Source organism: Aquarana catesbeiana, linkage group LG01, assembly GCF_042186555.1.
Source record: "Aquarana catesbeiana isolate 2022-GZ linkage group LG01, ASM4218655v1, whole genome shotgun sequence".
NCBI classification, from domain to species: Eukaryota; Metazoa; Chordata; class Amphibia; order Anura; family Ranidae; genus Aquarana; species Aquarana catesbeiana.
Genome location: NC_133324.1, coordinates 611235802 through 611262302, shown reverse-complemented (window position 1 = coordinate 611262302; position 26501 = coordinate 611235802). Strand labels below are relative to the sequence as shown.

Sequence of the window (26501 nt, the reverse complement as noted above, 5' to 3'; positions counted from 1 at the left end):
GAGAACAGAGGGAATGTGATAACTTATTACAAAAAAAAAGGGGGAAAAGATATTTTTTACTTGAACCGATTCCCGACCAGCCGCCGCAGTTATACTGAGGCAGAATTGCACTGCTGCGCGAGCCATCGTAGCTGTACATCAGCGCTTTAAGACGCTATAGCAGGCGATGACCGCTGGGCACCCGTGATCGCTTGTGACAGAGCGAGAATCGGGATCTGTGTGTGTAAGCGCACAAATCCGGGTTCTGTCAGGGGAGAGGAGACAGATCGTGTGTTCCTACTAAGTAGGAACAACAATCTCTCACTTCCTCTAGTCAGCCACATTCCCTCTCAGTTAGAACACACATAGGGAACACATTGAACCCCTTGATCGCCCCCTAGTGTTAACCCCTTCCCAGTGACATTTATACAGTAATCAGTGGCTATTTTTAGCTCTGATCGCTGTATAAATGTCGCTGGTCCCAAAAAAGTGTCCGATGTGTCCGTCACAATGTTGCAGTCCCGATTAAAAATTGCAGATCACAGCCATTACTAGTAAAAAAATAAATAAAAAATAATAAAAATTAAAAATGCCATAAATCTTTCCCCTATTTTGTAGACGCTATAACTTTTGGGAAAACTAATCAATATACGCTTATTGCGATTTTTTTTTTTTTTTTTTTTTTTTTTTTTTTTTACCAAAAATATGTAGAATAATACATATCAGCCTAAACTGATGAAGAATTTTTTGGGATATTTATTATAGCAAAAACTACAAAATATTGTGTTTCTTTCAAAATTGTCACTATTCTTTTGTTAATAGCGCAAAAAATAAAAAAAATAAAGTCCGCAGAGGTGATCAAATCCCACAAATAGAGCTTTCTTTTGGTGAAAAAAGGTCATAAATTTTGTGTGGGTACGTCGCAGGACCACGCAATTGTCAGTTAAAGCGATGCAGTGCCGTATCGCAAAAAAATGGCCTGGTCAGGAAGGGGGTAAATTCTTCCGGGCTGAAGTGGTTAAAACAAATGTTTTACCTTTCATTTAAATTTTAAACTGAAGGGGTTGTTTGACAAGGTAATAGTTTACAATCACTTTTACCTAAACTACTTTTATTTTTTTTCACCTGTAGCAGTTTACCGCTGGAAAAATGGGGGTGTTCTAAAACTTTTGACCAGCAGCTTAAGTGTGTGTGCATTTATGCAAAAAGGAATAACTTGTATTCCACTTTTGTCTTTTCAGATTTCTTGCCTTCCGTGAATTGATCTAAGAAAGTACATTTTGTTTGTAGAGAATTTCTGCTTCGGCTCCCCCTCTGTTATTTTTGCTTTCCATCTTTTTTTTTTTTTTTTTTGTTGCATGATTCCTTTAAAGTCGTGGATTATGTTTGTGGCCCTTTTCTTGTGCTCTATCATCTGGCTCAACCGAGGCTTCAAGCTCAGAATAAGAGGCAGCTAAAGACAGAGACCATTTTTCATCCATTATTTGTAGAACCTGGACTTCAATGCAGAAGAGAATTTGTCAGGGCTGAGCACATATTAGGAACTTGCTGGAGAAATTAGAAAATGGAGCGTAACATTTGAAACATCTCCTTATATTGTCGATGAACATGTCTTCAGTTCTATGGAGAGTTCCAGCTAGCTGTTTGATAGGATTTGTTGACTCCTTAATTTAGCATTAATTCAACCCTCATTTATTTTTTTCTATAGGACAATGTTGGCGGAAAGCCCAGCTACTTTCATGCTGTAAGCTATTCACTTTGCCTTTTGTTTCTGGTATACACTAGACATATTCTGGGAAGCTGAGGCTTCTATGCCCTAATCTCAAAGGAAATATTTTTTTTTACCAATGTCAACCGAGGGGTACCAGTATCGTGCGCTGTACTCTTATGAAAAAGAGCGAGCAGAAGACATAGACCTTTTGCCTGGTGATATCCTGACTGTTACTCGAGCAGCTTTATTAGCATTAGGTTGCAAAAATGGAGATGAGCGTGACCCAAATCATATTGGATGGATTTTGGGTATTAATGAAAGAACAAAGCAGAAGGGGGACTTTCCAGGAACCTATGTGGAATATATTGGGCCTGTCCAAATGCCTTTACCTGCCCATCGTCCACGTGGCCTGCGTCCACTACCTGCTACACCCACTCCACTTCAGACAGAGCAAAGTACTTTCTCTGGTAAGCATTTTAAACAAAATAATATAAAAACGCATACTTTTTCCAAGTTTCTTATGCTTTTGGCTGGTCTAGTGAGATCACAGGTCCTTCCTCTTCTGATTTGGTGGTAGGGGCAGTCTGCTGAATGACTTGTTTTTGAGATTCTTGGCAAGCTTAAGGCTCGATTCACACAGGGGCAACACGACTTCAACGCGACTTTGCAACGCGACTTCAACCCGACTTGTGGATCCGACTTTCAATGAACGGGGATCCGACTTGGATCCCCGCCACTGTGTTTGGTATGAATCTTTAGGGGGAACTCCGCGCCAAATTTTAAATAAAAATCCGGCATGGGTTCCCCCCCCAGGGGCATACCAGGCCCTTGGGTCCGGTATGGATCTTGAGGGGAACCCCCCTACGCCGAAAGGACGGCGTGGGGGGTCCCCCCAATCCATACCAGACCCTTATCCGAGCACGCAGCCCGGCCGGACAGGAATGGGGGTGGGGACGAGCGAGCACCCCCCCCCCTCCTGAACCGTACCAGGCCGCATGCCCTCAACATGGGGGGGTTGGTGCCTTGGGGGAGGGGGGCGCGCTGCGGCCCCCCCACCCCAAAGCACCTTGTCCCCATGTTGATGAGGACAAGGGCCTCTTCCCGACAACCCTGGCCGTTGGTTGTCGGGGTCTGCGGGCGGGGGGCTTATCGGAATCTGGGAGCCCCCTTTAATAAGGGGGCCCCCAGATCCCGGCCCCCCACCCTATGTGAATGAGTATGGGGTACATGGTACCCCTACCCATTCACCTAGGGGAAAAAGCGTCAATAAAACAAACAGTACACAGGTTTTTTAAAATAATTTATTAGGCAGCTCCGGGATCTTCTTCCGACTTCGGGGGTCCTCTTCCGACTTCGGGGGTCTCTCCGCCGTCTCCTCCCGGTGTCCGCATCTTCTGCCGGCTCCTCCGCTATCTTGTGCAGCTCAATTGCTAGCGGTGGTCCGGACTTCTGCCTTCTTCTTTTCTTCCAGAGATGTTGACACGACGCTCTCTCCAGCTGGAATGGTCTCTGAACGCTCCGCAACGGACTTATATAGGCGGTGACCCCGCCCCCTTATGAGGTCACTGTCCCAGGGCATGCTGGGGCTGTGCCGTCATAAGGGGGCGTGGTCATCACCCGGTGACCACGCCTCCTAAAACGTCACAGACCCAGCATGCCCAGGGACTGTGACGGCATAAGGGGGCGGGGTCACCGCCTATATAAGTCCCTTGCAGAGCGCACAGAAACCATTCTGGCTGGGGAGAGCGTCGTGTCAACATCTCTGGAAGAGAAGAGGGAAGAAGATGATCCAGAGGTCCGGACCACCGCTGGCAAAAGAGCGCCAGAAGATAGCGGTGGAGCCGGCAGAAGATGCGGACACCGGGAGAAGACGCCGGAGAGACCCCCGGAGTCGGAAGAAGATCCCGGAGCTGCCTAATAAATTATTTTAAATACCTGTGTACTGTGTTTTTTATTGACGCTTTTTTCCCTAGGTGAATGGGTAGGGGTACCATGTACCCCATACCTATTCACATAGGGTGGGGGGCCGGGATCTGGGGGCCCCCTTATTAAAGGGGGCTCCCAGATTCCGATAAGCCCCCCGCCCGCAGACCCCGACAACCAACGGCCAGGGTTGTCGGGAAGAGGCCCTTGTCCTCATCAACATGGGGACAAGGTGCTTTGGGGTGGGGGGGCCGCAGCGCGCCCCCTCCCCCAAGGCACCAAACCCCCCATGTTGAGGGCATGCGGCCTGGTACGGTTCAGGAGGGGGGGGGGGGCGCTCGCTCGTCCCCACCCCCATTCCTGTCCGGCCGGGCTGCGTGCTCGGATAAGGGTCTGGTATGGATTGGGGGGACCCCCCACGCCGTTTTTTCGGCGTAGGGGGGTTCTCCTCAAGGTCCATACCAGACCCAAGGGCCTGGTATGCCCCTGGAGGGGGAACCCATGCCGGATTTTTATTTAAAATTTGGCGCGGAGTTCCCCTCAAGATCATTTGAGCACAAGTCGCATGCCGAAGTCGGATCATGCGAGACGGCGATCCGACTTCAATGATAGTCAATAGGCTGAAGTCGGATCAAAGTCGGATCAAAGTAGTACAGGGAGTACGCTCTGAAGTCGGAGCGACTTCAGTAGTGTCTATTAAGACGCTAGCGTTAACTCCCATTGAAACTATTTCTGGAGCGACTTGGGGCGACTTGAGGACGTACAAGTCGGATCCCAAGTCGCCCCAGTGTGAACCGAGCCTAACGCTACACCAGGAAATATAGTCATGGTGTGAAGTCAAACTCCATGTCTTTATCTTCAACAAATTACCCAGATCGCATATGCTTACACATTTAGAAGCTGACCAACCCTGTCCAAATCGTATTTAATCTTGTTAAGAAAACAGAAGAAAATGTGTAAACTGGACTCTTACCCTGGGTCAATAATTGGAAATAACATTGAAGCCTTCATATTTTCTCAGTGCAGGTTTCCTAATGCAGTCTGATCGTTTTAGCAGTCATTTTGTTGATGCAGTCACACAATCTCTTATTAGAGGACAGTGAGAAATGGATCGGCTGCCCTGGTGTTAATGTAGTAAATTTCACTGATAGCAAGTTTTGGTGCTGAAAAGGTGCCGCATGCCTTGGCAATGGGTAGCTTAGTGGTTGCCTGCTGGGACAGGCTGAGAGCCAATGCAAGCCAAAAAAAATGGAAAATCACTATCTTGTGTCACTTTATATTGAATGGAAATACAGTGGGGACGGAATTTTTCACTCTTTGTTATATTGCAGCCATTTGCTAAAATCATTTAAGTTCATTTTTCCTCATTATTGCAGATTTATTAAAAAAGAAAAACTGAAATATCACATGGTCCTAAGTATTCAGACCCTTTGCTGTGACACTCATATTTAACTCAGCTGCTGTCCATTTCTTCTGATCATCCTTGAGATGGTTCTACGCCTTCATTTGAGTCCAGCTGTGTTTGATTATACTGATTGGACTTGATTAGGAAAGCCACACACCTGTCTATATAAGACCTTACAGCTCACAGTGCATGTCAGAGCAAATGAGAATTATGAGGTCAAAGGAACTGCCTGAAGGGCTCAGAGACAGAATAATGGCAAGGCACAGATCTGGCCAAGGTTACAAAAAAATTTCTGCTGCACTTAAGGTTCCTAAGAGCACAGTGGCCTCCATAATCCTTAAATGGAAGACGTTTGGGATGACCAGAACCCTTCCTAGAGCTGGCCGTCCGGCCAAACTGAGCTATCGGGGGTGAAGAGCCTTGGTGAGAGAGGTAAAGAAGAACCCAAAGATCACTGTGGCTGAGTTCCAGAGATGCAGTCGGGAGATGGGAGAAAGTTGTAGAAAGTCAACCATCACTGCAGCCCTCCACCAGTCGGGGCTTTATGGCAGAGTGGCCCGACGGAAGCCTCTCCTCAGTGCAAAACACATGAAAGCCCGCATGGAGTTTGCTAAAAAAAAAAAAAAACACCTGAAGGACTCCAAGATGGTGAGAAATAAGATTCTTTGGTCTGATGAGACCAAGATAGAACTTTTTGGCCTTAATTCTAAGCAGTATGTGTGGAGAAAACCAGGCACTGCTCATCACCTGTCCAATACAGTCCCAACAGTGAAGCATAGTGGTGGCAGCATCATGCTGTGGGGGTGTTCTGCAGGGACAGGACAACAGGTTGCAATCGAGGGAAAAAAGATAAATGCAGCCAAGTACAGGGATATCCTGGATGAAAACCTTCTCCAGAGTGCTCAGGACCTCATACTGGGCCGAAGGTTTACCTTCCAACAAGACAACGACCCTAAGCACACAGCTAAAATAATGAAGGAGTGGCTTCACAACAACTCTGTGACTGTTCTTGAATGGCCCAGCCAGAGCCCTGACTTAAACCCAATTGAGCATCTCTGGAGAGACCTAAAAATGGCTGTCCACAAATGTTTATCATCCAACCTGACAGAACTGGATAGGATCTGCAAGGAGGAATGGCAGAGGATCCCCAAATCCAGGTGTGAAAAACTTGTTGCATCTTTCCCAAAAAGACTCATGGCTGTATTAGATCAAAATGGTGCTTCTACTAAATACTGAGCAAAGGGTCTGAATACTTAGGACCATGTGATACTTCAGTTTTTCTTTTTTAATAAATCTGCAAAAATGTCAACAATTCTATGTTTTTCTGTCAATATGGGGTGCTGTGTGTACAATAATGAGGAAAAAAATGAACTTAAATGATTTTAGCAAATGGCTGCAATATTACAAAGAGTGAAAAATTTAAGGGGGTCTGAATACTTTCCGTCCCCACTGTAACTTCTGTCTGGAAAATCTTATCTGGTTTCCTTGATAAATTGTGCACTGGAAGCTCTAAAACACACTGTCAAGTACATGGAAGCTGCCTGATGCTGATTTACATGTGGTAATATATGATACTCTTTTTAATGCACCCACAGCAATATTTATAGTTCCCCACCTAAGCCCACAACAACCATGTTTAGCTGCCACATAAACTTTCCATTAGGGCTGAAACATCTAATCGATTAATCGTCAACTAATCGATTATGAAATTAATCGATTACTATTTTCATAATCTGTTAATCGGCCAGTAACATAATGTGGTTAAAAAAAAAAACTAAAATGAGCCCTTTATAGTACAAAAAGAGCAAATAATCGCTACTGTAACTATTTCTCTCACAGTTCTACAGTAAAAAAATTAACCCCTTACAGTAGTGATTATTTGCTTTTTTTATACTATAAAGGGCTAATATTATTTTTTTTTAACCCTATTATGTTACTAAACGTCTTAGACCTGGTTCACATCTATGTGTTTTTTGGTGCTTTTTGCAGAAACGGACTACACTTCATTTACATGGTTTCCTATGGGACACGTTCACATCTATGCTTTTTCAGCCGCTGCGTATTTGGAAAGCATCAGTGACTTTTTTTAACACAAAACGGTGCTTTTTTGTTTCAATATACTTCAATGGAGAAGCAGCAGAAAAGCATGTAATGCATTTTTGCAGCAATTTGTGTTTTTTAATCTGCCCAACAACAAATTGGCCAAAAAAAATGCAAAAATGCAAATCGCAGCAAAATTACGTGCGCAAAAATCAAAATGCACAGCAAAGAGCACTCCAGAAACAGATCAAAAGCAAACTGCATAGGTGTGTACTGAGCCTTATGCTGGCCACACCGATCAATTTTCAGATGAGAATATTCAGACGAAAAATCTTTGTACATTCGATGAATGAAAGAATGTTTGAAATTTTCACTTGTTTTTAACATTCTGTTTTTAAAATGAATGTAATTTCTGAACAAAAACCACATACACGGTCTGATAATTTCTTTCACCAAGAAGTTTTCTATTTCCAAATCTTCCCATCACTGTGGTTGAAAATGAACGTCGATTTGACCCCACTAACGTTTGGAAAATCGAATGAACGTTCTTATCTCTCCTCTAATAGTATATACAGTATATCTCCTCTTATAGTATATACAGTATATCTCTTCAGTCTGTTATTCTCAGAGTGGATTAGATATTTTGCTCCCTACCCATATAGTTGGTTATTTTTATTTACCACTGCATAGAGATATTTAAGAATAAATTGCCTTTTTTAAAAACTTTACATATTAACTAAATTATACACCACACTTTTTTTTTTTTTTTAAGGGAAACAATAATCAGCCAACGAATCGATTATAAAAATAATCGTTAGTTGCAGCCCTACTTTCCATAATGAAGTGATCTTATATCCCCTATAGCATAGGTTTTACCTTAAGGTAAAAAACTCTTTACAACCACTTTAAAGCAGCTGTATATCTATATATACAGTTCCTTTTTAAAGTGGTTGTAAAGGTAAAGAGGGTTTTAACCTTAATGTATTCTCTGCATTAAGGTAAAACCTTTTAATGGTAGCACACCCCCTAAATACCCACCTAAACCCAATCTGGATCCAGTGCTGGGCACGTCAGCAGCAGCTCTTCTCCCCTCTTTCTGCTGTATCAGGCTCCTACTGCTGTAAATGAAAACCTGTGAGCAGAGAACAAGGTTGAGCAAAGCTATGTGTCTAAATAGATGTAAGCCAGGAGCACCGGTGGAGGACCGAGGTTGGCCACAAACTATTTATAGTTAAAGGCTAACAATACAAAACATACAGCCATAAATACGCATACATACATGTTTTCCTATGCTTTCCTAGCAAGTGAACATTGTCAATAGTATAGACGGGATATTTCAAAAGTCACGTAGCTTTCCTCATAGCTGGTCCACTATTTCCTTTGCAAACAGGTATCTACACATCAGGCAATTGCAGGAAAATGGATTCTTGATCTTGGCAATCTCTATCTCTCTTTCTGCAGCTTTTGTTTCACCCCATGGTAGAGTCCTCCTTTCAGGTTATGCACAGGCTTTTTTTTTTATCTGGAAAGTTTACAGCCACTTCCCACTGGGCTGTAGCCATTGCCACTTCTTTCCTACGTTACTTTCTATGAGTGATTTTTATGGAATATTTCTGCCTGCAAATGCTAGATGGCAGCACAGTATTATAAATGCCAAAGGTCAGCTATGTCAAAAAGTCAAACTATTCTTTATTCTTATACAGCTGCTATAGAGGTTGGGTCCAGTATTTGACCAGAGTGCCTTCCAACAATGGAAACAGCTAAAAATGTGTACTTTCTCGTCAAATGATTTACAGTAGATACACATACACCAATACTATTTTAGTTTCCCAGTTTACAACTGGTCTTATGCAGACACTTGCTTGATCTAACAATAGCATATGAAATAGTATTCCCATAAGAAAGTGTAGTTTGTTGTCCCTGGGGGGAAAAAAACTTTTTATAAAGTGTGTGTGTTTGTATGTTGCATCCGGAAAGTATTCACAACGTTTCACTTTTTCCACATTTTGTTATGTTACAGCCTTATTCCAAAATGGATTAAATTATTTTCCCCAAAATGCTACAAACCATACCCCATAATGACAGTGTGAAAGAAGTTTGTTTGAAATCCTTGCAAATTTATTTAAAAAGAAGAAAAAAGCGTATAGAAGTATTCACAGCCTTTGCTCAATACTTTGTTGAAGCACCAATTATAATTTTGAAGTCTTTTTGAGTATGATGCTACAAGCTTGGCACACCTATTTTTGGCTAGTTTCTCCCATTCTTCTTTGCAGGACCTCAAGCTCCATCAGGTTGGATGGGGAGCGTTGGTGCACAGCCATTTTCAGATCTCTCCAGAGATGTTCAATCGGGTTCAAGTCTGGGCTTTGGCTGGGCTATTCAAAGACATTCACAGAGTTGTCCCGTAGTCTCTCCTTTGTTATCTTGGATGTTTGCTTCATTGTCTTGTTGGAAGATGAACCTTTGCCCAAGTCTGAGGTCCAGAGCGCTCTGGAACAGGTTTTCATCAAGGATGTCTCTGTACATTGCTACATTCATCTTTTCCTTGATCCTGACTAGTCTCCCAGTTGATGCTGCTGAAAAATATCCCCACAGCATGATGCTGCCACCACCATGCTTTACTGTAGGGACGGTATTGGAATGGTACCTGATTTCCTCCAGACATGACACTTACCATTCAGGCAAAAGAGTTCAATCTTTCTTTCATCAGACCAGAGAGTTTTGTTTCTCATGGCCTGAGAGTCCTTCAGGTGCCTTTTGGCAAACTCCAGGTGGGCTGTCATGTGCCATTTACTGAGGAGTAGCTTCCGTCTGGCCACTCTACCATACAGACCTGATTGGAGTGCTGCAGAGATAGTTTATCTTCTGAAAGGTTCTCCTCTCTCCACAGAGAAATGCTGGAGCTCTGTTAGAGTGACCATCGGGTTCTTGATCACCTCCCTGACTAAGGCCCTTTTTTGCCCCAATCGCTCAATTTGGCTGGGCGGCCCGCTCTAGGAAGAGTCCTGGTGGTTCTAAACTTTTTCCATTTACACCCGTAAATGGAAGAAGTTTGGAACCACCAGGACTCTTCCTAGAGCAGGCCGCCCAGTGATGATGGATGCCACTGTGCTCATTGGGACCTTCCGCCAAGGTTCACACTTTCATTCCCGCATGTCAGTCCTGACTTCGGGGGCTATTTTAGAGACATCTGTGCAGGTTGCTGCACAGATGTCAATGGAAATTGTACCCCGAAGTCACCAAAAGTAGTACAGAAACTACTTTTGGGAATCGGTGTGGCGTCGCACCGACTCACCGCCCATTTGGCATGGGATTCAACATGTCAAATCGCATCAATTTGAACCAGGGCTTAATGCTGCAGAAATTTTTCTGTACCCTTCCCCAGGTCTGCGTCTCTTACAATCCTGTCTCTGAGGTCTACAGACAATTTCTTGGCCTTCATGGCTTGGTGACATGCACTGTTAACTGTGGGACCTTATATAGACAGGTGTGTGCCTTTCCAAATCATGTCCAATCAACTGATTTTACAGGTGGACTCCAATCAAGTTGTAGAAACATTTGATGATCAGTGAAAACGGGATGCACCTGAGGTCAATTTTGAATGCCATGGCAAAGACTGTGAATACTTCTGTACATGTGTGGGTTTTTTTGTTTTTTTTTATTAAATACGTTTGCAAAGATTTCAAATAAACTTCTTTCACATTGTCATTATGGGGTATTGTTTGTAGAATTTTGAGGAAAATGAATTTAATCCATTTTGAAATAAGGCTGTAACATAACAAAATGTGGAAAAATAGAAGCACTGTGAATACTTTCTGGATGCACTGTATATACAAATAGCAATGCTGGGATAAATTTAAGTCCTCTGTTAACTTGTCCATCTGTCCATCCGTTGAATTCCTTTTTCTTTTTTTCCTGCTATTGTAACTAGGGCTGTACCTAACGATTATTTTCATAATAGATTAGTTGGCCAATTATCGTTTTGATTCATCGGATATAACCTTAAAAGTGTGGTATATAATTTAGTTAATATGTAAAGTTTTTTTTTTTTAAAAAAGCAATTTTTATTCTTAACCACTTCAGTCCCGGAAGATTTGGCTGCTCAATGACCAGGCCATTTTTTGCGATACGGCACTGCATCGCTTTAACCACTTGCCTACAGGGCACTTTCACCCCCTTCCTGCACAGACCAATTTTCAGCTTTCAGCACTCTCACACTTTGAATGACAATTACTCAGTCATGCAACACTGTACCCAAATGAAATTTGCGTCCTTTTTTTCACACAAATAGAGCTTTCTTTTGGTGGTATTTAATCACTAGTGGGTTTTTTCATTTTTGTGCTATAAATAAAAAAAGACTAAAAATTTGGTGAAAAAGTGCCTTTTTCTTTGTTTCTGTCATAAAATTTTGCACATTAGTAATATTTCTTCATAAAATTTGGCCAAAATTCATGCGACTACATATCTTTGGTAAAAATAACCCTAATTAGTGTATATTATTTGGTTTTTGTGAAAGTTATAGAGTCTACAAGCTATGGTGCAAATCATTGAAAATTGATCACACCTGATATACTGAAGACCTATCTCATTTCTTGAGACACTAACAAGCCAGGAAAGTAAAAATACCCACAAAATGACCCCATTTTGGAAAGCAGACACCCCAACGTATAATCTATGAGGCATAATGAGTCTTCTGAACTGTTCATTTTTTTCCAGAAGTTTTTGGAAAATGTGGAAAAAAATTAAAACGCATTTTTTTCCCACAAAGTTGTCCATTTTTAAGATATTTCCAACACATAGCATGTACATAGCAAAAATGACACCCCAAAATACATTCTGCTACTCCTACTGAGTATGGGGATACCACATTTGTGAGACTTTTACACAGCCTGGCCACATACAGAGGCCCGCCAGGGAAGTAGCACCTTCAGGCGTTCTATAAGCATAAATTACACATCTCATTTCTCAACCACCTGTTACAGTTTTGAAGGCCCTGGAGCTCCAGGACAATGGAAACGCCCACAAAATTACCCCATTTTGGAAAGCAGACACCCCAACGTATAATCTATGAGGCATAATGAGTCTTTTGAACTGTTCATTTTTTTTTCCAGAAGTTTTAGGAAAATGTGGAAAAAAATGAAAACGCATTTTTTTTTTTCCACAAAGTTGTTCATTTTTAAGATCTTTCCAACACATAACATGTGCATAGCAAAAATGACACCCCAGAATACATTCTGCTACTCCTGAGTATGGCGATACAACATGTGTCAGACTTTTACACAGCCTGACCACATACAGAGGCCCACCATTGAAGTAGCACCTTCATAAATTATACATCTAATTTCCTGACAACCTATTATTTTTGAAGGCCCTTATATTTCTAACACATAGCATTTACATACCAAAAATTACACTCCAAAATAAATTCTGTTGAGGAAAGGGTAAAAAAAAAAAAGTATTACCTGTGGTTTTAGCAGTGTCCCCAGAGGAGAGAATTGGTGCAGGCAGGAGATGTGCTTAGCAACAATAGTAATTATCCAAGCAGCAGGCAGGAATATTGTCTATAGTTAGCACAAGGATATCGTCAGCACAGCCAAAGCGTTTGTCCATAGAAATTGTCCAGGCAGAGACAGCCAGCACAGCCATAATATTGGTCCTGGTACACCGTTACCTCCCTGCACTCATTATTGTACCTCTCTCCAGCCCTTCGTAAACATACTGCCTCTTGCTACAGCTAATTTTTTCCATAGTCCAGGTAGCAGGCAGAGGTGTGGTCAGTTTATGCTGCAGGCAGGGGGATGGCGTCAGTAAGTCAGCAGCAGGCTGAGGGCCACAATCAGGTAAGACCTGTGCACAGGGGTAGAGGCTTCGACCCACCCAAATCTCTATGAACCCTCGGACTCCAGACACTAATCCGGGAATTACGAAACCTGGAGACAACAAAAAAAATAGTTTTCTCCATCCGGAAAAACATTTCTGGAGCCCCCTCACATGTGAGACCCCTGTGTCCTACAGTAGCAGGGCAACAGATCAGTCCAAGCGGTAGGCAAAAGCATAGTACATAAAACGGGCAAGGTCAGATAACGTGCAAGCAGTCCAAGTGGTGGGCAGAAGCGTAGTTGGTAAAACAGGCCATGGTCAGTTCACATGTAAGCAGTCCAAACAGTAGGCAGAAGCGTAGTTGGTAAAACAGGCCAGGGTCAGTTCACATGTAAGCATTCCAAACGGTTGGCAGAAGTATAGTCAAAAAACAGGCAAGGGTCAGTTCACGTAGAAGGCAGTGGCATGGTTATTTGAGGAAGCACGGGCAATGGTCAGAACAGATGAGGAAAATGGGGAAATGGTTAAGAATATGGGCTAATATTTTAGGGATGTGTGATAAAGTCTGAAGCATTCACCAATGCAAAGGCCGGGTTCAAGGGGACACTGGAGACAATGGTAGCTGGTATCTCTTCGAAATCCTTTACTGCTGCATACTCAACATCTTTTTTGGCGTCTTCGGCCTGCTTCAGATGGTGGAATGTGGTCCGGGAAGTCGGCTAACAGCATCAGAGCGAAGGTTTTCTGGGGGGGGCTCTTTGATGGTAGATGAGGGATGTGACAACTTCAATGAATTTTAGGAAGTGGGCAGGGCTTTTGGTGGATTTGGTGTAAATTATGTAGGCATTATAAATGGCCAAATGAATTAAATAGAGTGCTACTTTCTTGTACCAGAAACAGGACCTCCTTATTGCTAAATAGGGCTGAAGCATTTGGTCATTGAAATCCACCCCCACCCCCCCCATGTACAGATTGTAATCTTGTACACATTTTGGCTTTACAATGGGACCTCGTCTTCTCTGAACTTCAACTGTAGTGTCATCATGGATGGTGGACATCATGTACACATTCCTGGTATCCTTCCACCTCAAGGCCAGCACTTTGTTGCATCTCAAAGTTGCTCTTTCTCCCCTGTGCAATTTCTTATTTACTATGGCTTGTGGGAAGCCCTTTCTATTCTTTCTGGAGGTTCCACAGGCCAGGGTTTGTGCGAGGTATAGGTGTTTGAAAAGGGGCAGGCTTGTATAAAAGTTATCCAGGTATATGTGGTAACCATTGTTCAGCAGTAGGTAGGCCAGGTCCCATACAATTTTACCAGTTGTGCCCATGTAGGCCAGACACTCGGGGCTGGAGCTGGGAATCTCTTCCTTTGTATATGCGGAACGCATACAGATATCCCGTGACCCTCTCGCAAAGCTTATAAAATTTCACTCCGTATTTGGCCCTTTTGCTAGGAATGTATTGTTTTATTCCTAGCCGGCCTGAAAAGGGTACCAGGGACTCATCTACACATATATGCTTATCAGGGACATAGAGTTCTGCAAATCGTTGGGAAAAGAAATTAATGAGTGGGCGAATTTTATATAATTTATCATAATTTGGATGATTGCGGGGAGGGCACTGGGTGTTGTCACTTAAATGAAGAAAGCGCATTATCATCTCGTATCAGGACCTGGACATTACAGAAGAATAAATGGGCATGTGGTGAATAGGGTGGGTGGACCAATAGGCATGTACTTCTTTTTTTTTTTTTGTAAGCCCCATGTTTATGGTGAGGCCCATAAACATTTTGAACTCCTCCAGAGTCAAATCCTTCCACTTGAATGGACGGGTGTATGAAGATTGGGGGTTGTTGGCAATATGCTGCTGAGCATATAAATTGGTCTGGTCCACGATGAGTTGCAGCAAAGTGTTGGGCAAAAATAAATTAAAACAATCTATTTCAGAAAAATGTAGGGTATTGGCCTGCACACCTGGCTGTGCGTTAAAAGGGGGAATTCTTGCTGATCCTGAGTCGGAAGGCAGCCATGTTGGATTGGCAAGACCATCTGGGAGATATGTAGCGGCCCTGGCTCTTGGGGGACGTGGCACTCCAGTGCTGGTAGTTGGAGTTCCTGTTCTGGCATTTGGGCGTGATGCTGCGGAAGTGCTGGTACTGGGCATTTCTTGTGGCCTTTCGCTGGCGGCAGCTCTGGTACTGGGCCTTTGGTTTTGGGGTCTATCGCTGGCAGCAGCCCTGGTACTGGGCCTGGGAATTTGATCCTGGGGTATATTGCTGGTGGCTGCCTGGTTTCCAGAGCGCCATGCTCTTTTAGGAGGGATCCATTCTTCCTCTGATTCGTTTGCCGATCCACTACTATCGATCGGTTCAAATGCTGAATTCGATTCACAATCGGAATTGGCATTTGAATCTGATGAAAACTCCCCGCTGCTCTCATCAGGAGAGGATCTGAAACGCCTCCTCACTTGTATAAAATCTTTTGGACATTTTTTCTGATGGGCTGTGCGACAGGTGACAAATTACGGTTACTGATGGGTGACAGGTGATGGGTGACAGGTGGCGGTCACTGATGGGCGACAGGTGACGGTCACTGATGGGTGACAGGTGATGTGTGACGGTCACTGAAGGGCGACAGGTGATCGGTGACGATCATTGGTGGGTAGCAGGTGATGTGCGATGGTCACTGGTAGGTGACAGGTAAAGAGTGACAGTCACTGATGGCAGTCTCTGATGGTGACTGGTGCACTTTATGGGACTGATAGGTGACAGATGAGGGTCACGGATGGATCACTGATGGCGGTCACTGATGGGCGACAGGTGCACCGCTGACGGCAGTCTCTGACGGTGACAGGTGCACTTTGTGGGCACTGGTGGGTGACAGGTGCACTTTGTGGGCACTGGTGGGTGACAGGTGCACTTTGTGGGCACTGGTGGGTGACAGGTGCACTTTGTGGGCACTGGTGGGTGACAGGTGCACTTTTATGGGCACTGATCTGGTGACTGTTGGGTGACAGCTGTAATTGGGGGGGCAATGTGACCGGTTCTCTTTTATTTGTGGTGTTGGTGCAGTACACGACAAACATAGATCGGTCACTCACTGCTCCTGGCTCTTCTCTCCTCACACTGGAAACAGTGTGTGAGGAGAGAAGAGCCGGTAACAGCTAGTAACTGGTCTTTGTTTACATTTAGTGATCGGCTGTGAATGGATCACAGCCGATCACGTGGTAAACAGCCACCAGCCATTGGCTGTTTACCCTTGTTGGTGACGAGCAGTGTTCCTGGGAACACGCCGCCACCGACGTGACCGCGCTGTGTGCTCCCGATCGCGTGCATGCGCGGTCTAAAGCGGGGAATACCCCTTTGTGATCGGCCGTGACGTAATCACAGCCGATCACATGGTGAACAGCCAAGCCCAATGGCTGTTCACCCCTGCCGGTGACGCGCTGTGTCCCGGGGACACAGCGACAAAGCAGGGCTGCGCGCCCGCGATCGCGCGCATGCCCTGTGTGTCATATGACGGCGGCCCAGAACAAGAGCTGCACCGCTCCGCCGTCATATGACGGTGGGCGGGCGGCAAGAGGTTAACTGACAATTGCGCGGTTGTGCGATGCTCTACCCAAACAAAATTGACGTCCTTTCCCCCCCCCCACAAAATAGAGCTTTCTTTTGGTGGTATTTGATCACCTCTGCAGTTTTTATTTTTTGCGCTATAAACAAAAGAAGAGCGACAATTTTGAAAAAACACTCTTTTTACATTTTTTGCTATAATAAATATCTTACGTTTTTTTTTTTTTTCCTCAGTTTAGGCCGATATGTATTCTACATATTTTTGGTAAAAATAAGCATATATTGGTTAGCGTTTACAAAATAGGGGATAGATTTATGGCATTTTTATTTATTTAATTTTTTTTACTAGTAATGACGGGGATCTGCGATTTTTATCGGGACTGCGATATTGCGGCAGAAAAATTGGACACTTTTGACACATTTTTGGGACCATTGACAATTATACAGCGATCAGTGCTATAAAAATGCACTATTTACTGTATATATGTCACTGGCAGGTGCACTGGCAGGTGGGTTAACACTAGGGGGTGATCAAGGGGTTAACTGTGTTCCCTAGGTGTGTTCTAACTGTAGGAGGGATGGGACTGATTAGGAGAAGAGAGATCGTTGTTCATACTTTGTATGAACACAAAAAGAGAGCAGCGCCATCTAAGTTCAGCATGATGCAAACATTTTTAATATAGGACAGACGATATAAAATTCACAAGATCCTAGAGATCACAGCGCATGTAGGGAGGTAATTACCCTCCTACATGGGCTGTGATCTCTACAATCTTGTGAGTTTTAAATCTTCTGTCCTATATTAAAATGTTTGCATCATGCTGCACTTAGATGGCGCTGCTCTCTTTTTGTTTTACTGTCCAGAGTCCTTCTAGCTTGTTATGAGGCGGCATCCATCCAGAGTCAGCCCACCTGTAACCATCAACACACCTCGTGCTGCATTTGAGCTCTCATGCATGGACTCCCCACTATAGAGAGCAAAATAATTTCCCCTTTTCTCTCTATTTGAGCTGACAGAGCGCACATGAACATTTGTAAACAATACTTTGTATGAACACACGATCTGTCTCCTCTCCCCTGAGAGAACCGGGATCTGTGTGTTTACCCACCCCTAGACATAGGCAGGGAACCTCCAAAGTATTCACATTAGGGAATATACAGCATGATAAAAAAAAATCACCAAACACTGATAACATACAAAGGGCTGTAGCTATGGAGGGGTGCGTAGGCTCATGCTAAAATGGAGCTGTGCTCGACATGTTTCGCATAATGCTTATTCAGGAGCATTAAGGGTTAATTACAATTTTAAACAGGGCTATTGGCTCCGTTTCTCGCTCTCCATGATCTACATACCGGCACCTAGCAGATCCAGTTGAGACATCCAGTTTTTTTTGTTTTTTTTTTTTTTTTGTTGTTTTTTGCCGTGATGAGGTGGTGCCTGGACTGATTCTTTTGACGTCAACAGAGAGTGGACTTCAGACCAATCTCTGCTGAAAACGGGTCACAGGAGTGCAAAATGAATTGCACTCCTGTGACCTGTAGGAGAAGCCCAGCCAAACAAGCTCAGGTTGAACTTCTTTTTAATGTGCTTCTCCTTTGTTGCCTTGATGGTATGTTTTGGGTCATTGTCATGCTGGAAGATCCATCCACGACCCATCTTCAGTGTTCTGCCTGAGGGAAGAAGGTTCTCATCCAAGATTTCACAATACATGGCCCCGACCATTGGCCCCTCAATGTGGCAAAGTCTGCCTGTACCTTTAGCAGAGAAACAGCCCCAAAGCATAATGTTTCCACCTCTGTGCTTGACTGTTGGAATGGTGTTCTTAGGGTCATAGTCAGCATTTTTCTATTTTTTACACGGGGAGTCAAGTTAATGCCAAGGAGCTGAATTTTGGTCTTTTCTGACCACAGCATTTTCTCCCAATCCTTCTCTGAATCATTGAGATGTTCATTGGCAAACTTCTGGCGAGCCTGCACATGTTTCTTCTTGGGGAGGGGGACCTTGTGGGCAGTGCAGGATTTCAATCTATGGCGGCCTATTGTGTTACCACTGGTACGTTTTGGTGACTGTGGTCCCAACTGCCTTGAGATCATTCACCAGCTCCTCCCTTGTAATTCTGGGCTGATCCTTTACTTTTCTAATGTTCATCCTTACCCTGTGAGGCAAAATCTTGCATGGAGCTCCAGGCCAAGGGCGATTTGATGGTTCCTTCTCACCAAGCTTCTTACTGATGGTCTTGTAGCCCAGTCCAGCCTTGTGCAAGTCTACAGTCTTGTCCCTGATGTCCTTTTACAGTTTTTGGTCTTGCCCATGATGGTGGGTTTGAATGGAAGAAATATTCTGTGGACAGGTGTCTTTTATACAGAAAACGAGTTGTCGTTAGGTGCACCTTCTTAAATTGACAGGACCAATCTGTGTACCACATGAGTACATACTGTAGGCAGTCTGTGGGAGCCAGAATTATTGTTGGTCGATAGGGGATCAAATACTTATTTTATTCACTGAACTGCAACTCAATTTATAACATTTGTTTGTGTTTTTTCTGGATTTTTGGTTGATATTCTATCTCTATCATTTAACCACTTAAGGACCAGCCTCGTTTTGGACTTTAGGTGTTTACATGTTTAAAACAGGTTTTTTTGCTAGAAAATTACTTAGAACCCCCAAACATTATATATGTTTTTTTTCTAACACCCTAGAGAATAAAATGGCGGTGTCGTTGCAATACTTTTTTTTTGCACCGTATTTGCGAAGCGGTCTTATAAGCGCACTTTTTTTGGAAAAAATTCACTTTTTTGAATAAAAAAATAAGACAACAGTAAAGTTAGCCCAATTTTTTTTTTATACTGTGAAATATAATGTTATGCCAAGCAAATTGATACCCAACATGTCACGCTTCAAAATTGCGCCCGCTCGTGGAATGGCGTCAAACTTTTACCCTCAAAAATCTCCATAGGCGACATTTAAAAAATTCTACAGGTTGCATGTTTTGCGTTACAGAGGAGGTCTAGGGCTAGAATTATTGCTCTCGCTCTACCGGTCGCGGCAATACCTCACATGTGTGGTTTGACCACCGTTTTCATATGCGGGCGCTACTCGCGTATGCGTTTGCTTCTGCGTGCGAGCTCGTCGGGACAGGAGTTTTTAAAAATAATTTTTTTTTTTGTTATGTATTTTACATTATTCTATTTATTTTTACACTGTTTAAAAAAAAAAAAAAAATTGTGTCACTTTTATTCCTATTACAAGGAATGTAAACATCCCTTGTAATAGAAATAAGCATGACAGGACCTCTTAAATATGAGATCTGGGGTCAAAAAGACCTCAGATCTCATATTTACACTAAAATGCAATAAAAAAAAAAAAAAAAAAAGGGAGTAATTGAAAAAAAAAATGCCTTTAAGAGGCGTGGGCAGTGTCATGGAGACGAGTGGGTGCCATCTTAGCCAGATTTGTCTCCAGGCACAGGAGGGAGACGGACGCGATCGCCTCCGCCGCTACCGACGGCTCCGGTAAGCGGTGGAGGGCACCAGATGGCGGCGGGAGGGGTGGGCCTCTCCCGCCACCGATAAAAGTGAACTCGCGGGGAATCCGCCGCAGGGACCACTTTTACCAGAAAGAGGACCGCCGCATGAAAATGGGGATACCAGGGTTATGGCAGCTAGCTGCTGCCATAACAACGATATACGCCTTCAAAATTTGGACGTACATCGGTGTGCGGCGGTCCGGAAGTGGTTAACATACACCTATGATAAAAAATGGACCCTTAATTTCTTTGTAAGTGGGCAAATGTACAAAATCTGCAGGGGATCAAATAATAATTTTGCCCACTTTGTATACACAGATCTGAATGACTCAGAGGGAGCAATCCCCCCTACCTTAGAGGGCAGTGTCTTACCTTTTCAAGTCACCTCTGCGCCAAGAACCAAGGAGGCCATGCTGGGCTTTTTCTTAGACTGGCATCCTTTGCGAAATGTCATGAAAGCGCCGGGTAATATATGTCAAAAGATTTTATACAAATCTGAACATTTTTGAATCATTCGTTTATACACTTGTAAACCTTTTAAAAAAATATAAGATAAAAATGAACAACCAATCATAACATTTAAATATTTAATAACATTAAAATATGCTTCAAATCTGAGGATTGCTGTTGCTTTATAATAAGCACTTTTTGAGACCCAAGTCCTCTATTGCAAATTTTTCAAACATCCTTGGCATTTAAGTTATTCGAATCAGGAATTGAACTTGCAGTTCTAGCAATTTAAAAGATAAAGCAATGTTTAGCTCTTTTGTCACAGTTGACAGTTGTATGGTTGTATAGCTGGTCTAACGAGCCTGCAGCAGTATTCTCTCCCACTTAGTTAGGTGGTCTTTTCAACAAACTAAAAGCCTTTATTAAAAAAAAAAAAAAAAAAGGCTCAAACCTCCTTGCTGTGATTTTTTTTTTTTTTTTTTCCTTCTTTTCTTTTCTTTTTTTTTTTTTTTTTTTTTTTTTTTTTGTGCTAAAATCGTATTGTCTTGCAGGAACATCTTGTATTATATGTGGAAAGTTTGTAGGCATGTGATTTGCATTGGAAATCTGTTTTATTTGTTTAAACTCCAAAAACCTTTTTAGGTTGGGACTGCTGTCATTTTGGAAAATATACATAGTGATTCCAGATATCCAGTCAAGATTCTTCTGCATTAATTTGGGTATCTTGATTTTTCATCACATTTAATGATTCAGATTTTAGTTTTTTGTTTTTTATTTTTCATCTGACCATATTTCTTATTCATATGTTCTCATGCACTTATATTAAAAAGTACCCTGTTTTCTTTGCATTCCTTTCTTTTGTGTGAAATACCTGGGGATCCTGCTAGGCCCCTTGCATTCCTGTTTCAAACTGTCCGTTCCAGGGCACAGAAGCACATCCGTCCACATATTTTACCACTAGGCTGCCTAACCCATTAGTTTGGTATTACCAAAGATTCATAGTTTACACTCCTATATATGAACATACTTTGTCACTTAAATACACCATGTGATGGACCACCTAGGTGCCTCTACCAAACGGTGCCTCCTGCCCTCCAAACCCTTCCAGCAGACCAATATTGAATACCAACCCTTTATCCCAAGCATTGTACACATACAAAATATTGAGGTAAAAACCAAAAGGATTGACTGTCTATTGAACAAATACATTTTTGATTTTTTTTTTTTTTTTTTCTTGATACACTTCAAAAATAGGGGTAGTTACCAAATCAACAATAAAAACATATTACACATTGGGGTAAACATCACACAATGGTTAGGTAATGTTACAAGACTAAGCACATCATGTATGATTGGCAAACAGACAATTCACACCCCTCACACATACAGTGAGGGGAAAAAAGTATTTGATCCCCTGCTGATTTTGTACATTTGCCCACTGATAAAGAAATGATCAGTCTATAATTTTATTGGTAGGTTTATTTTAACAGTGAGAGACAGAATAACAAAAATCAGAAAAAAACGCATTTTCAAAAATTATAAATTGATTTACATTTTAATGAGTGAAATAAGTATTTTATCCCCTATCTATCAGCAAGATTTCTGGCCCCCAGGTGTCTTCTATACAGGTAATGTGCTGAGATTAGGAGCACTCTCTTAAAGGGAGTCTAAACTTGTTACCTGTATAAAAGACACCTGTCCACAGAAGCAATTAATCAGATTGCAATCTCTCCACCATTACCAAGACCAAAGAGCTGTCCAAGGATGTCAGGGACAAGAATGTAGACCTACACAAGGCTGGAATGGGTTACAAGACCATCACCAAGCAGCTTGGTGAGAGGGTGGTGCGATTATTTGCAAATGGAAGAAACGTGAAATAATAGTCAATCTCCCTCGGTCTGGGGCTCCATGCATGATCTCGCCTCCTGGAGTTTCAATGATCATGAGAACTAGAGGTCGACCGATATATCGGCCGATATTTGGCTTTTTTTACTTAATCGGCATTGGCCGATTGTGCTGATAAAAAAAGCCGATTCAGCGGGACTTGCAAATGACTTCTGTAATTGAAGTCAATTGCAAGTTGTCTGAAGTTTTCTTCTCTCCTCCTCTGGGCAGCCTGCCAAGTCTGATAAGAAGATACATTGTATCTCTTTCAGGTTCTTTTATCAATAGACTGAACTCCATGGAGAAGTTTTCAGTTTAACCATATAAAGACTAAATCTTTTCTGACACTTGTTGCTTACAAGTAAAAATCCTGTATTTTCTGCTATAAAATCACTTAGAACCCCCAAACATTATATATATTTTTTTTAGCAGAGACCCTAGGGAATAAAATAGCGGTTGTTGCAATATTTTATGTCACACGGTATTTGCGCAGCGGTCTTTCAAACGCAATTTTTTTTTAAAAAATACACTAATGAAATTAAAAAAAAAAAAAAGCAGTAAAGTTAGTCCATTTTTTTTCGTCCAAAAGTTTTGATTACCTGTTTTTGTGTATTTAATATTTAAGATATAGTTATTTTTTTTTTATCTAAATTCTACATACAAGTGAACTGATTGGAGGTTTGTTTTGTTTAATAAATGTTTAAATATAAAAAATTTTCTGTATCACTTATTACTTAAGGCTGCTTTCACACTGGAGCAGGCATGCGTTGACGGTAAAATGCTGTTAATTTTAGCGGCGCTTTACCGTCATTTTAGCGGCGCTATTCGGCTGCTAGCGGGGCGCTTATAACCCAGCTAGCGGCCGAAGAAGGGGTTAAATGCGCCCCTGAAGCGCTGCTGCCGAAACGCTTTGCAGGCGCTTCGGCAGCGGTGCGCATTTATTTCAATGGGCAGGAGTGGTGGAGGAGCGGTATACACACCGCTCCAAAGATGCCACTTGCAGGACTTTTTTTTTAACATCCTGCCAGCGCATCGCCTCAGTGTGAAAGCACTCGAGCTTTCACACAGACTGCAGGGGAGCTGTTTTACAGGCGCTGTTTTTAGCCCAAAAGCGCCTGAAAAACACCCCAGTGTGAAAGGGGTCTAACTGTTACATTTTATGAGATGAAGGGAAAAAAAAAAAAAAATCGGCCTAATATATCGGCCCTAAAAAATCGGCATCATATATCGGCCATCGGCCACCTCAATTTCTAAATATCGGCTTTGGCATCGGCCAGAGAAAAACCCATATCGGTCGACCTCTAATGAGAACGGTGAGAAATCAACCCAGAACTACATGGGAGAATCTTGTCAATGATCTCAATGCAGCTGGGACCATAGTCACCAAGAAAACACACACTAGGCCGTGAAGGACTGAAATCCTGCAGCGCCCACAAGGCCCCTCTGCTCAAAAAAAGCACATATACAGGCCCATCTGAGGTGGAAAAATTATGCTTTGGAGATGTTTTTCTGCTTAGGAGACAGGACAACTCCACCACAACAAAGGGACGATGGATCGTGAAATCTTGGGTGAGAACCTCCTTCCCTCAGCCAGGGCATTGAAAATTAGTCGTCGATGTGTACTCCAGCATGACAATGACCAAAAACACACGGCCAAGGCAACAAAGGAGAGGCTCAAGAAGAAGCACATTACGGTCCTAGAGTGGTCTAGCCAGTCTCCAGACCTTAATCCCATAGAAAATATGTAAAGGGAGCTGAAGGTTCGAGTTACCAAATGTCAGCCTTGAAGCCTTAATGATTGGAAAGGATCTACAAAAGAGGAGTGAGACAAAATCCCTCCTGAGATGTGTGCAAACCTGGTGGCCAACTACAAGAAACGTCAGACCTCTGTTGCCAACAAGGGTTTCGCCACCAAGTACTAAGTCATGTTTTGCGAAGGGGTCAAATACTTATTTTATTCATTAAAATGCAAATCAAACTATAACTTTTTTTAAAAAGCGGTTTCTGGATTTTTTTTTCACTGTTAAAATAAACCTTCCATTAAAATTTATAGACAGATCGTTTCTTTGTCACTGGGCAAACGTACAAAATCAGCAGGAGATCAAATACTTTTTTCCTCTCACTGTAGGAAGCACACAATGGGAGAGAGACACCTTGGCCGGGTTCACACTGGTACGACACGACTGTCGTACGACTGTGGATCTGACATTGCCCTGCGACTTAAAGTCCGACATCCATCCAACTTCAATGAACGGGGATCCGACTTTGATCCCGACAATACCAAGCACTTTGTGTCTGGTATAAATCTTTAGGGGAAATGCCACGCCAAATAAAAATAAAAAAACGGAATGGGGTTCTCCCTCCAAGACCATACCAGGCCCTTCGCCAAAAAAAAACTGTTAGGTTCCCCCCCCCCCCCCCCGAAAATCCATACCAGACCCTTATCCGAGCATGTTCCCTCAACATGGGGGTGTGGGTGCTTTCATTTACATAGGGCAGGGGGGCTTATCCGAATCTGGAAGCCCCCTTTAACCCGGCCCCCCCACCCTATGTGAATGAGTATGGGGTAGAGCTGCACAATTAATCATTAAAAATTTGTGATCTTGATTCAACCCCCCTGACATCTCTATTGCAGAGTTTGCCAATTCTTTCATATAACAAGTGGAAACATCTGGACAGTCTGCCAAGTTTTTAACAACATGAAACATTGTAACTAACTCTTCCTTCTTAGATCAAAGGGCTAAACTTCTGTGTGTAAAGAAAAAATCCATGCAGTCTGCCAAGTTTTTAAAGTGTAAATGCAGGAAGTTTAACCACTTAAAGTCTAAATCTTTTTCTGACACATTAAAATCAATATTTTTTTGCTAGAAAATTACTTGGAACCCCCGAACATTATATATATTTTAGCAGAGACCCTAGGGAATAAAATGTCAATTGCTGCAATATTTTATGTCACACTGTATTTGCCCAGCGGTCTTTGAAACACAATTTTTTTGGAAAAAAATACACTTCAATGAATAAATTGTGCAGCTTTAGTATGGGGTACATTGTAAAAAAAAAAAAAAAAAGTGTTAAAAAATAAAAACAGACAGACAGGTTTTTGACAATCAGTTATTAAATCAGTTCCAGGGTCTCTTCCAATTTCTTCTCCCCTCTCCGGTTTTTCTCCCTCCTCTGGAGATGTCTTCTCCCTCTGCCGGTTCTTCTCCCTTCTGTGCTGTCTTCTCCCTCTTCTTGCGGGTCTCCTTTCTCCTCCGATGTTTTCTGCCTCTGCTTGGTCTTTTCCCTCTGTTCTTCCTCTAATCTTCTCTCGACGTTCTCTCCCGCTCTAATGCTAGGTCTGCGATGTGCCATTACTTATATAGGCATGGGGCAGGGCCATTGGGTGATGTCACCCGGAGGTCCAGGCCTCTTGTGATGCCATTGCGGTGATGTCACAAGGGGATGGGGCCTCCGGATGGCGTCACAGAGAAGAAACAGAGGGGGGAAGAACCAGCAAAGGGAGAAGAAATCGGAAGACGCTGGAGCTGATTTAATAAATTACTTTGTCAGAAACCTGTGTATTGTTTTTATTTTTGACACTTTTTGTTAGGTGAATGGGTGGGGGCCCCCTTATTAAAGGGGGCTTCTAGATTCTGATAAGCCCCTGTCCACAGACTCCCAACAACCACCGGCCAGGGTTGTTGGGAAGAGGCCCTTTGTCCTCATCAACATGGGGACAAGGTGCTTGGGGGGGGGGGGGGGGGCCCTGCCCCAAAGCACCCATCCTCACATGTTGAGGGCATGTGGCCTGGTATGGTCCGTGGGGGGGGGGGGGGTGGTCGCACACTCATCCCCACCCCCTTTCCTGACCATTCATATTAATAAACATTACATAGTTTTGCAATGGGCATATTAGCACTTTTAAAAAGAGTTGTTAGGTTGCTTTCACACTGATCCCCTTTCCTGTGGGTTAGCTGCACTGAGCTATAGAGTTTTATTATATCCTGCGGGTTCGGTGAGCTTTTTAAAAGCGCACCAAAACTCCTGAATGCAGAATATAATGGAGGTCTATGGCAAAGCACAGCTAACCTGCAAGAAAACTGCATCTACACTGCGCTGCACATAACCGCAGTGCATCAGTGTGAAAGCAGCTTAATAGGGGCTCAGGACAGTAAAGGAATACAGTAAAACCTTGGTTTGAGAGCGTTTTGC

General features: G+C 43.0%; 1 protein-coding gene across 2 annotated transcripts in view; it reads left to right on the top strand.

Moving 5' to 3' along the window:
• The window catches only part of PIK3R2 (phosphoinositide-3-kinase regulatory subunit 2), a 159647-nt gene that overhangs the window by 32497 nt on the left and 100649 nt on the right, over nucleotides 1–26501 (top strand). For both annotated transcript variants that reach the window (XR_012236026.1, XM_073599585.1), the window contains exon 2: nucleotides 1221–2157. Coding sequence is in view for 1 of the 2 variants with exons in the window: in XM_073599585.1 (XP_073455686.1) it covers nucleotides 1827–2157 (331 nt within the window). In the remaining variant the exon portion in view is untranslated. The remainder of the gene's footprint in view (nucleotides 1–1220; nucleotides 2158–26501) is intronic.